The sequence below is a fragment of the Anolis carolinensis genome, chromosome 4 (genome assembly GCF_035594765.1).
Source record: "Anolis carolinensis isolate JA03-04 chromosome 4, rAnoCar3.1.pri, whole genome shotgun sequence".
In the NCBI taxonomy this organism is placed as follows: Eukaryota; Metazoa; Chordata; class Lepidosauria; order Squamata; family Dactyloidae; genus Anolis; species Anolis carolinensis.
Window position 1 is genome coordinate 190,224,934 of NC_085844.1, and position 13,227 is coordinate 190,238,160.

The 13,227-nt window shown below is 38.0% G+C and overlaps 1 protein-coding gene across 1 annotated transcript; it reads left to right on the forward strand.

Annotated features, from left to right (window-relative positions):
* Positions 1 to 1,955: 1,955 nt before the first annotated feature.
* On the forward strand, positions 1,956 to 13,055 carry LOC100568175 (omega-hydroxyceramide transacylase). Its single transcript, XM_016993327.2, has 7 exons — positions 1,956 to 2,492; positions 4,021 to 4,253; positions 6,469 to 6,534; positions 10,090 to 10,299; positions 10,527 to 10,587; positions 11,259 to 11,320; positions 12,735 to 13,055. Exons 1-7 carry the CDS (start codon positions 2,300 to 2,302, stop codon positions 12,753 to 12,755), a joined length of 846 nt encoding a protein of 281 aa, XP_016848816.1. The 5' UTR covers positions 1,956 to 2,299; the 3' UTR covers positions 12,756 to 13,055.
* Positions 13,056 to 13,227: the final 172 nt, after the last annotated feature.

The window sequence follows — 13,227 nt, forward strand, 5'->3', positions numbered from 1 at the left end:
TCAAATTTGTTGTATAACATGATGTTTTGGTGCTTAATTTGTAAAATCATAACCTTATTTGATGTTTAATAGGCTTTTCCTTAATCTCTCCTTATTATCCAACATATTCACTAATCCAACATTCTGCCGGCCCGTTTATTTGGATAAGCGAGACTCTACTGTATGTGTTGGCAGGCGGCAGTGGAAGCTGGGTCTGGCCTAAGCAGGTGCTTCTCCAAGGAGGCAGAAAAGGATATGGTAATATTTGTATGCATGAAGATGGATGCATGTAGATGTGTGTGAATGCTGAATAAAATGTACCTCCCTTTGTTTGTTCTTAGCCAATGCATCTGAAGGTTGTTTATGAATCTAATGTAGTTGCATAGAATCTGAATCTCTGTATATCTAATGACATTCTTTGTTGTTCTGTAAAAGTTCTGCTATATCTCTCAGACTGAAATTGCAATAAAAAGAACCTATACTTTAAAGTTATTGAAAAGTTATTCATAACATTTTTGGTGTCAGAAGTGAGATATTCTGTTCAGTCTGAGCAGGATATTTTAACCTTTGTTTTAAAAGTATTCATGACACATTGTCTGAATTGCTTCTCTCCAGCTCCTTCCCACTGAGAAGCAACTTGATAACTACCAGGGAGTGATTGTGAACAGTCCACAAAGCGATAAGAGAATAGTACCTTATCCTTAACAAGAAGAAATATATGCACATGTATGTCACTAAAAATTTGCCTATGCCTATTCAATTCAATGCAGACGATTATGACATCTCTTATCGAATGTGTTTTTGTAGTTTTGAAATGGAATATCCCGATTCCTGAGTCCAGAAGACAATATCAGACCACCTTCTTGCCCTCCTTTTTTATGATTGTTTCTGATGTTAAACTGATGAATCATGCCAGAGCTGATAGGAACTTCCCCTGCATTGTCATAAATTGCACTCTCAATGGACTAGAAATGTTTTCAAAGGGGGGGGGGCACAGGATAATGCCATAAGTTATACTATAATGCAATGAAACCAATCATCATATTAGAACAGTGGTTCTCAACCTTCCTAATGCCGTAACCCCTTAATACAGTTCCTCATGTTGTGGTGACCCCCAACCATAACATTATTTTTGGTACTCCTTCATAACCGTCATTTTGCTACTACTATGAATCGTAATGTAAATATCTGATATGCAAGATGTATTTTCATTCACTGGACCAAATTTGGCACAAATTCCCAATAACCCCGATTTGAATACTGGTAAATGATTTTGTCATTTGGGAGTTTTAGTGACTAGGATTTATACTCACAATAAAAGAGCATTCTGAACTCCACCAACGATGGCAGTGAACCAAACTTGGCACACAGAACTCCAACAGAAAATACTGGAAGGGTTTGGTGGGCACTGAATTTTAGTTTTGGAGTTGTAGTTCACCTACATCCAGAGAGCACTGTGGACTCAAACAGTGATGGATCTGAATGAATACTCAATATGCCCAAATGTGAACACTGGTGGAGTTTGGGGAAAATAGACCTTGGCATTTGGGAGTTGTAGTTGCTGGGATTTATCCCCTTGAACCCCACCAATGATAAAATTGGGCAAATTGGGTTTTGGTGGGAGAATTCACTGTCTGTTTCCAAAAAGGAAGAGAAGGACAGGAGAAGAGATCTTCAGCCTTCTCTGACAAAGAGGTTCCTAAGACCATCAGAAATATGTGTTTGGTGATCCCTCTGACCCCCCCCCCAGGGTTCCCGACCCCCAGATTGAGAAACACTTTATTAAAAGAACAGCTAGTTTTTTTAAAAATTAAAAGGGCATTAGACCAAAAAAATAATAATTAGGCAAATGCCTGCTGAATCACAGTTTCCATAAGTGCATCTAATCCCTTCTGTGTTGATTTTTAGTTGTCACTTCGCTGCTAACAGGATGTCTATGAAATCACCTGTCATTTCTAAAGCCAATTCATGAGGTTGTTGAGTAGTCAGTATGACTCCCCTGTCCTGCCTATGCAAAGTGTCAAGGATGTTTATCTGCTCTAAATGTTTGGTAATATTTATAACACTGCAATTCATGATCAGAACTTCAGCTAATGACCATCCCAAATTCAATTACTGGAATGGACATGAGCGCAAGTCTTATGACCTGGGCCTGCTTATGTACAAATGGGATCCACTAATTATCTCTCTTTGAACAGCCGGTCCAAAATCTGCATGCCATTCTTTCTATTCATTCTGAATGTCTTTCTAAAAAGCAAATTGTTCACCAGCTGGTTTTCTGTACAGTTCTTGCTATCTTCTGCCCTCTGCATTGGGAAGAATGGTACCTCAGATCCTCAAAAGACCGCATGCTCTGTCTTTTGCAGCTAGTGGCTTCCTGATGTATTATCAGTTAGGGGTGGTCCGGGCCCTGAAGGAACTAGCACCTGAAATGATAAACTCACTCTCCAGGGTTTATGGTTCTTCCGGTGGAGCACTTGTTGCAGCAGTAATAACCTGTGATGGTGATTTAGGTAAGCCTTTGAAAACTTTGGTTTATTCATGGGGTGGGCACATGAGGAGAGTTGAAGGACCATTTGAGATCCTTCTAATTCCACCTGGGTGGAAACCAGCCATGTTCCTAAATCTGGAAGTGAGATCCCTCTCACTTCTGCTCACTGTTTTTGCTGTCTGGGTGATGCTTTGGAGTAAAGGAGATGGGAGCAAAAACAGTGAGAACACAAATCTCATGCCCTCCAGAGGTGTTTTTGCATTAAAATTGTGTTAGGCTTTAGCTGAGTTTTTAAAAGCCTGAGATTTGGGGAGAGATTCAGGTTGTAGCAGGGCACATGAGTAGCTCCAGACTGCATGCAACCCTGCAGACTTTCAAATTCCCCATCTTGTTATAGGCAGAGTAATATTTACTGGATGCTATTGCCCAGCACATTTACAGATTAATATTATGGATGTGTGGGTGGACTGGGTTTCAAGCACACATGCACACAACAACATGCGTCTTCATACTTATGTGTTATTCAGGTGTACAGTAATCCTATACAGAGCTTTGTACTTAATCCTTTTTTTTCTTTCATAACAAAAGTATATATAGTACATCATAACTTTAATATAAATGCAAAGAGTGTAGTTTAAATTCTAGTTAAACAGTGGAAGAGGAATACCACAATTTGAGTTTGTTTAATATCTGAAATTCTGTGAAAAACTGGAGAGTTGTTTTTTCAAAAGGATATGTATACATAATGGTTAGTAACTGCCAGAGGTGGGAGTTTGGAACTATACATGTACCTGCAGTAATTGGTTCAATCAGCCATGTAATAAAGGATTATAGACTATGCTGAATTGGCCTGTTTGCAGAACCAGATGGTTTAGGTCTTGTGAATTCATATTTTGATGATACAGAATACACTTTAATAAATAGTTAGAAAAATATGGAGAGAAGAAAAAAGGAAAGAAGAAATAGGAAAAGGAAAGTGCAACAACATAGCATCGGTAGTTATGCATAAATGCCAATAGAAGGCAACTGAAGCAAGAAAAAGCTTGGCTTCACATGTGCTAACCTAGCAAAATGCTTTTGTATTACCCTGGTCTTCCCTCCATAAAAACAAGGTATCATTATATAGGTTACATTTTTCCCTATGGCATTAAGAGATTGGGAATGGGTTATGTAGTAAGAAGGCCTTCTCTGTTCACCTATTAGAAGTTCAAATGGTAGCAGACTGAGAACAGGAAACTGCAGAGGACAGAAGGAACGCACACAACACGCTCACAATCAGACATCACTGACTCCAAAGTTGCTGCAGAAACGGCTTGAGATTATTACACATCTGAAAACACTTGGAAGACTAATTGAACACATGTTCAGCAGCCCTAAAATGGGTTCCTCTGTTTTCTTCTGTTTGTGAATTTAAGATTGGTTTGTAGTGGGTTTGGGACAATGTCATGCAATGGTAAGTTTTTTCATTTGTGGCTAGGAAACCTCCAACACATATTGCAACTCTCATGGGGAAAAGTCCTGAGTTAACCTTTTGTTCCCACCCTCCCTAGATGCTTTTCAAGAATGTCTCTTCAAAGCTGTGGAAGATTCCAGAAGATCATTTTGGGGTCCTTTTTCACCATTTGTTGGGGTATTCCGGACATTAAAGGAAGGGTTAATTAAAAATCTGTCAGAGAATTCTCACCAGAAGGCTTCAGGGAAACTCTACCTTTCTCTTACACGTGTGTCAAACTTGCAAAATGTCATGGTTTCAGAGTACAAGTCAAAGGAGGATCTAATTGAGGTAAAATTTGATTGATTCTTCCATATAAATCATTGTTCTTCCAATTCAGTTATGCCAAAGGCATTGCGGATATTAACGCATGAATTCGGGTGATACAGGTCTGAAAGCATCAATGTTCTCTTGAGTTTAATCCTTTAGACTAGTGCTTCCCAAAGTGGTCAATACTGTAGTAGGGGGCAGTATAAACATACAGAAAAAAGAGAAGACAATTTTGAAAATCTGTTCATACATGCTTCATCTGTTGTGTAACGTCATGTAATCATGGCATTTAGTTCTGTTGTGTTCCAAATCACGATGTTACTTATCACATGCCATCTGATTTTTCTGGTTTCTCTGTTACTATTTTCATCCTTATCCCATGAGCAAGTGGATTCTCCCCCCTCCCCCCTTTTTTTTAAAAAAAAAGGAGTCTTACTTCAACATTGCAAGGGATCAAACATTTGCAGTATCAATATTTGCGTTTTAAATGAATAGAAAAAACAGAAAACCTCACTATTAAAGGCCAGGAAAAATAACAATCTACTAAAGTAGTGATATTTATTAGTTTTTTTAATTACCAAAAATGATTGAGCAACTGCATTATGGCAGAGTACCGGAAACTCATTTCTGGTTAGAAGACTCTCTATAGGACAGTCTATTTGCCCATGTCATCGATTAAATTCAATGAGAGCTATTATGACAGTGGCCATCCCATGGTTTTTTGTTTTTGTTTTTTGTTTTTTTTGGAGTTTTGAAATGGAATATCCTGGTTGCTGAGTCCAGAAGACTATCTCAGACCGTCTTCTCCCCTCTCTCTTTTTGAGGACTGTTTCTAATGTTTACATAGTGAATCATGATGGGCACAGGCAGGAAGTACCCCTGCATCATGGGATGGACTGTGTCCTTTTTCACTGCCTCAAGGGATTAGAACTGTTTTAAAATTGGAGTAATAGCAATTGTTATTTTTCAAATGAACACACAAAATACAAGTCATAACTGATAAGTGGTCATGTCTTTTGAGCAAGTGTGCATTATCAGGAACTCCACCATACATATCATGATTTGTTTACAATATGATATTATAAATGGGTGACAACTATGAAATCAATTTAGATTGTTTCTGAACGATGTGACAACTAGTTCATATTAGTGCGGGTGCAATAAGTACTTAAAAGTTTAAGTTCATGCTGCTGACAAAATAGAGATGAACATTAATAAACTGTTAAATAAAGAATGTAGGTAGAAATATAAGACCTCAGCAAATGCAAGGTTGTCCCTGTTTCTACACACTTTAAAATCAGAGTCCCATGGAGCCCATGGTACTCCATCTTTAAAGTATATAGATATGGGAAGATTGTAAAGTCAGGGAAGAATCAACTTCACTGCTCTCCTTGCACATAAAAAATGGCAGGTGGAATGGAAACTATTGGATTTTAAGGATGGGAACTATTGGGATGGGAACTGTTGTCTGCAACCAGTCTGTCAGTTTTTGCAGCAAGTGTTGAGCATATAGCTTTGAGGTGATGTTAAATAAGCTTTCGACTGTAGAAAGATTCTGAATAATGAAATAATAAACTTGCTGACCAAAAGGTCAGCGGTTCGAATCAGGGAGCGGGGTGTGGGGTGAGCTCCTGCTATTAGTCCCAGCTTCTGCCAACCTAGCAGTTCAAAAACATGTAAATGTGAGTAGATCAACAGGTACCACTCTGGCGGGAAGGTAAAGGCATTCTATGCAGTTATGCCGGCCACATTACCTGGAAGGTGTCTACAGACAAAATTGGCTCTTCGGCTTAGAAATGGAGCTGAGCACCACTCCCAGAGTGGACATGACTGGACTTAATGTCAGGGGAAAACCTTTACCTTTACCTTTTAAGCTTCACAAAAACTGTTTTATGTAGCTTACTTATATTTCTTCTTCATGGTCTCTGTGAAAATTGCACTGATGGTACCCCTTGCATCTGCGCAGTGGCTCCGGAATCTTTTAGCAAGCATGACATAAAGCCGGGAAGATGGACAAGGATGTCTGAATTTCACAGATGACCACTCAAAGAAACACCATTCCTTCTTCTTTGTGGTCTCTGTGAAAATCACACTGATGGTAGACTAGCAAGCTCCTCACCCTTTGATGGTGGTTCCTGCAGGCACAGTTAGTACCATCAGTGCAAATTTCAGAGATGACTACTTGAAGAAACATGGTTACAGATAAGCAACCATTCCTTTTCTCTGTTTTTCCCAGGCTCTCATGTGCAGCTGTTTTATTCCAGGGTATGGTGGTTTGATACCACCCACCTACCGTGGTGTGGTGAGTCAGCTTTTTCTTTGTTAAAAATATTATTTTATTGGCTTGTATAAAAAGAGTATGGCATTTCAGCATTATATTTAAAAAGTATTAAAGAAACAAAATCAACCAATACAAGGAAAACATATTACATATTCTTCTGGTATAACTCATTTTTTACTCCTTTCTAATTCCTTCTTAGTTTCCTACTTATACCTATCTGCTTCCCCCACACACACACACACCCACTCTCCTACCTCCCTCTGTGAACAGTTCTGATTCAATTCCAGCTTTTATTCTATTTGTTGGATCATGAAGATGGTCTGATTTAGTTCCTTTTATTTTATTTTCCCCTTCACTTTGGCTATTGGTTCTTTCCATTTTGAGATCCAGTTCCCCATAGGATGTCAGTTTATATATTTATTTTTACTTTCAATAATATAAACCTGGTCAGAGCTTTTTTTCTGTACCCTTTCCAAATACCAGAAAAATGAGATTTTGGCTAGATATCCAGGGAGACACAATTCTATCAGTCTCGGTTTCCCTCCGTTTTTCATTTTTTCTGTCTTAACTTATTTGTTGCTTCTGCATGTGAATTCTTTTAAAGTGCTATGAAAATTCCTATGTATTTTTATACATTATAATATAATTTTTGCAAGTAGTTTCTCATAACATTATGCATTGTTGTATACTACTAAGGGTGCAACTGCATTGTAGAATTAATGCAATTTGACACCACTTAATTGCCATAGTTCAGTGCCATGGAATCATGGGAACTGGAGTTTGGTAAGGCATCAGCATTTTTTAGCAGAGAAGGTTAAATACTTTGTAACACTACAACTCTCATGATTCCTAAGCATTGAACTGTGGCCGTTAATATGGTGTCCAATTGCATTAATTCTACAGTGTAGATCCACCTTGAAATACATGTTTGTGTGCAGATTCCCCTAATATGCAATTTTGGTGCACATTGATTAGTGCAGAAGTTCTCAAACATTTTCAGCTGCGAAGCCCTTTTTGAAGCAAAAGTTTCTCGTGGAGCCCGAAGAAATCTTTATATATTATATTATATATAATGTATATATATCAGGCATGGGCAAACATTTTGACACACTGTGTTTTAAAATTTGACAGATGGGCAAGGCAAGTGGTAGATGGATGGAGAGTGTTTGTGTAAACTAGTTGAAAAAAAACATGAACAAATCCCTATGCACACTGCACATATTTTGTCTGTAGTGAAAAAAATAAAAAGAAAAGAAAGAACAATGCAATATTTAACATGAAGAACAATTTTAACCAAAATAAAATTTGCAGTATTCCAGTGGAAGACCCCAGGGGCCATCCACTCCAATGCCCTCCTGCCATTCAGGAAAAGCACAATCAAAGCACCTCCCCCAACAGATATAATAATAATAATAATAATAATAATAATAATAATAATAATAATAATAATAATAATAATAGAAGAAGAAGAAGAAGAAGAAGAAGAAGAAGAAGAAGAAGAAGAAGACGACGACCCCAGGAGCCATCCAGTTCAAGTCCTCTGTAGTGAACCATAGGCCGGGAAAGAAGCCTGGGTAACAGTGAGTGAGGCAGATCTCCATTTTGTAGAGGAAATGCCAGGCAGCCATTTTGAGTGTGGTTAGAAAGGGGGAGAAGCTTAGAGAGAGACTCCTAGGATTGGCCAACCAGAGCAGATGAGAGGAGCCAAGTCTTAGAGTGCAGGAAAAAAAAAAGAGCTCCAGGGAGTTCAGTTTTGGAGTTTGGAAAGGAAAGAGCAGTTTGGGAGTTTGGAGTGTGTGTGTGAGAGAGAACTGAAAGCTGTGGAAACTGACAGGCTAGGTCAGGCAGTTTGGATCTCTTGAGAAGAAGATAACTCAAGGGATTGACTCTCACTTCTGGGCTGGTTAATAGAAGGACTCTAGGTTAGAGTTAATTAACAACCCAGGGGAACTCGTGACTATTCTCAGCAAATAGAGCGAGGGTTTTTGTGACCAATAGATAGATTGGTTGGTTGGAACTGTTTGAAACTAAGTGAAGTAACCTGAAACATACAACTAAGTCAAGCTGAAGAACGTCTATAACCGTTTATGCTAATGTACCTCTCTGAAGTAATCATTTGCTTGTTTTAAGAAAATAAATTTTTATTCTATTTTTCAACTTTCAAAAGCCTCCACAGTGTATATTTCTAGCAAGAAACCTTTATAAAAGTTCCAGCAATACAACAATAAAATAACACAGAAAAGCCTCATAGTGAACATCAGTTTGGGAGCCAGGTGTAGAAACAGTGTGGGCAGGGAATGGGGGAAGTTTGCCTCAGGCACATTTTAACAACAAAAATCCTAAAGACATTTTAGGTTGGTGGCATCTACCAATTTAAAAGGAAATCTAAAATCAGACAGCATATCCTCGCCTCTCACATACGTGTGCGTGTGTGTGAGAGTGTGTGGAGTGGAGAGGTGTTCGTTATATTTGGCTTCAGCTCTCTTCTTTTCTATTTGGTGTCTTCCCTGCTCTTCCTTTATATTGGTGGCAGCGGTGGGATTAAAAGATTCCCCCCTGCCTGAAGGAGCTGCTCTCTGCTCATTTCCTTTATATCCTCCCATACAAGAAAAGCACAGTCAAAGCACCTCCTGAGTGGTGGGAAGGAAATAGGCTTTTGGCAGCCAGGGAAGTAAGGGAAAAAAAAGACTTTTGGTAGCGAGGGAGGCAGTGGAAAGGGAAGATCAGGAAAGAGGAAGGAAAGCCACCCTGAGTCCCTTCAGGGAGAGAGAGTGGGTTAAAAATAAAGAATTATTATTATTATTATTATTATTATTAGCTTGGAGGGGGAGGGGGAGAGTGCGGAGCCCCTTAGTAAGTTTCACGGAGCCTCATGGGCTCCGCGGAGCACACTTTGAGAACTGCTGGATTAGAGAATTGTATTACAAAGTTGAAAGAAATGCAATTGCTAAATATTAACCATATTTCCATTCAGATATTGCCTCATGGAGTATTTATTGGAACCTGTAAATTTTTAATTTCATGGAATCTGAATTAACGTTAATAAAGATGGAATTGATCATAAGTGTGTCTGTGCCTGCTCATCTAGACTGCTGGAGAACATTTACTTTTTGAAGAATATGACATGACATGCATATACACATGCACATATATACACACGTATGCACATTAATACACACACACACCAACTTCATTGCTCATAAATAGTATTGGGAATTTGGGGAGATTATGGCATAGTGCTACCACCACTCTAAGTTGTAAACATATACAATATTTCTATACTGCTTTCCAGTAGCTCAGTTTTGTTTTTATCAAATGTTGGAGGTGTGAAGATATTTATGCAATGACCACAAATGTTTGAATTTCCCATTCAGCATAGAAAGCACTATAATAATTTAGTCTGGTTTTCCCAGACTAACCCAGGAGGGGTTACTGCAGCTTTAGCTAATGAAAAACACTTGTTGCCATAGATGTTGCCTGGATAGCTAGAGGGATGAACAAATATTAAAAACGGATATCTGTACTATCACCCACTTTATTTATTTGTGTATCACCTTCTTTTTTCCTTTGTGCTAGAGATATATGGATGGAGGCTTTACAAACATGCAACCTTGCCATGATGTAGAAGGAGTGATTTCAATATCTCCCTTTACAGGAGAGATTGATATTTGTCCAAGAGATAGCCAAGCTCTTTTCAGCATAGTAAATATCTTTGGAACCACCATTCAGCTTTCCATGGGGAATTTTTCCAGGGCATTTCATGCGGGCTTTCCACCAACTATCACGGTGAGCGTTTCAATGCAAGTTTTGAGAATGTAACAAAGGAACTTAAATTTTTAATGGGATGGGAATTTTCCAGTTTGCCTGGCAATCGACTGTTCTCAGTTATTCCACCAATTTATGGAAAGGTCCTTCCACATGTTGATGGCGAGTAAATCCATAAAGGGATACAAGTAGAATACTATTCCATGAATAATGAGTGTTGATTTCATTGTGTCTTTCCTGTTCCGTAGGTGATGGAGCGATACCATTCACTGGGCTATCAGAATGCCATATCCTTCTTACTCATGACTAGTAAGTGTGTTCTGAACAACACTGCCCTGTCGCCGGGATAAAGCAAAGGTTCCTCTGTAATTCAGAAGAGCTTTTCTTAGTTTTCTCCTTGCTCAGGACAGCTCTTCTTTCTGTTGTGCACTGATCATCTGATTCTACTTCCATGGGCAGAAATATTAGCATCTAAAATTAATTAAACAATGTGGGGGGAAATCAGCTTGACCAAATAAATCTGATAATCCATTTGTCCTGCCCAGGGAGGCATCAGAAGTAAAAAGACATTTAGATTAGACAAAATTTCTGCTGAAAAGATCTCTTTTATTACACTGATTTGCAACTGGGGTAGCTTCATTCATGCCTGTCTGTCATCAAATGGACGAGATGACAAAACTTGACAAATTCTCAGATCTTGGTTTTTATCATGACTATCTTTGTTATGGTTCATTTAGCTTAAAACCTTTAAAAAAGCAACATATTATTAGTATGTGTAAATTTGTTAAGCATATTTGAGGTCACAAAATAAATGGATAGCACATAATTTGTCCAGGATTGCAGCTAGGTGTCAAAAGTAAGTGATTTGAAGGTTCAGTAATTTATTTTAAATACTGAATTCTGGCAGTTTTTTCTGTCGGTATCATATAACTACTTTTAAAATGTCAGTTGCAATCCTGATGCTGTACCATTGTTTTCAGGAGATATGAAGAAAAGCATAACTAAAATCAGTTGTAGCAACTCAACTTCACCAATCAAAAAGGTACAGTACAAGATTCCTATTAATTTTTCTGCTTATTATTGGCTGAGTTCAACTGTTGTACAACCAAGTAAGACCTCCTTTACATTGAATGTGGTCTCAGATGAATTAACTTGATTTTTATAATTTTATTATTATATGATTTTGAAAAAACACCATTCAGCAAAGCCTTATTTATGTTTGTACTAAAAGTGACATGAGGTGTTTACTACTTCAACTGCAATGGTTTCCCCAAAGATTCTTAAGAGCTGTAGAAAGCACCAAGAAAAATTTAGTTATTTGGAGGAAATGTTCTAGAGCAGGCATGGGCAAACTATGGTCCTCCAGGTATTTTGGACTTCAACTTCCAAAACACCTGGAGGGCCAAAATGTGCCCATGCCTGTTCTAGAGCATGCGGGAACCTCTCCGCTCCTAGAGTTCCTGGATGAAATGGGGTTTTTAGGTCCTTTTTAATCTGGCTATAGGCCTGACTATGGAACTAAGACAGCTTTGCTTGCCTTGATCTACATAAGGAACTGGCAGGGAGGGCCATAAGGAACTGGAGGGGAGTGTTTGTTCTACTGGACCTTTCAGTAACATCAAACACAGTATCCTTCTGCAATGTGAGATTGGGACACTGTTCTACAGTGGTTCCAATCTTGAATAAGTCAGAAGGTACAGTCGTGCGGGATTTCTACTCTACCCTCTAGCCTGAAGGGTTCATAAGAGTTCAGTTTTGTCCTCCATGCTGCTCAACATCTACAGGAAACCGCTATGAGAGGTCATTCAGAGTTTTGGAGTTGAGTATACTGATGACACACAATTTCATGTTTTCTTTCCATCTAATTCTAGAGAAGATGTTTCAAGTGCTAAACCAGTGTCTGTTGTCAGTAATGGACTGGAGGAGGAAAAATAAACTGAAGCTGACTCCAGACAAAAGAGAGTGACTGGGGTTACACTTCCATTGAAATCTCAGGTTCACAGCTTGGTCTGTGCAGTTTGAATCCACACTCTCTGAAAAAGTGTATCTCTCTGTATAAGCCTAACTGAATTTTAAAATTTTCAGATAATGGCTTTATCTTAAGAGAAATGTTTGTAGAGGATCCAGGAAAGAGCCTTCTCAGTGACTGCTCCAAGATTGTGGACTTTTCTCCTGTAGAAAATTACTTTTTTACTTTTTTCCTTCCCTTTTTCCTTTTCTTTCACTGGTCAACTAAGACCTTCTTATTTAGGCAAGGCTTTGGTAAAAAAAAAAAAAACTAGTATGTAACAGGAAGGTTTTTTTTTCCGTTGGTGTATTTTTTAATCTTTTTTACTATGATAGATGTTTTATGTTATTTTAAAATTTTGCTTTTAATTGAACTGTGATTTAATACTTTTAAAAAAAATCTGTAGAAAGTATGTTTTAGTTTTATCCTGTGTTTTTCAATACTGTAGGTTGCCTTGGATCCTGCATAGGGAGGAAGGTGGTAAATAAATAATCAGCACTATCAACATCATCATGTTTTATAGCTAAATTTTGATTATGCTTTATTTTTAAAAGTATTAATTACGTGGCTGTTTTATATTCTTACGTTTTACTGAATTTGTGTTTTTAACCTTTTTGTTATTTTTAACTATGTTTTATTTTAATTATGTTTTTGCTTTGATGGACTGTTTGTATTTGTGTCTATAGGCATTTTGTCCCATATGTAAGCCACCCCGAGTCCTGTTTGGGAGATGGTGGTGGGATATAAGAATAAAATTGTTGTTGTTGTTGTTGTTGTTGTTGTTATTATTATTATTATTATTATTAAAAATTGACATGATTTCAAACTCCTCCATGAAGGGCAGGTATACATCTGAATACTAGCGCTATTTTAGTACCATGGGATTGGCATCACATGGACTTAAGAAAATGACAGATAGGAAAACTCTTTGTGGATGCCTA

Excerpts from the sequence above, each read along its gene's own strand:
- LOC100568175 (XM_016993327.2), top strand. The coding sequence starts at position 2,300 with ATGGTACCTCAGATCCTCAAAAGACCGCATGCTCTGTCTTTTGCAGCT. Across the intron at positions 4,254-6,468 it reads CAAAGGAGGATCTAATTGAG|GCTCTCATGTGCAGCTGTTT; the intron begins GTAAAATTTGAT and ends TGTTTTTCCCAG. Across the intron at positions 10,588-11,258 it reads ATCCTTCTTACTCATGACTA|GAGATATGAAGAAAAGCATA; the intron begins GTAAGTGTGTTC and ends CATTGTTTTCAG.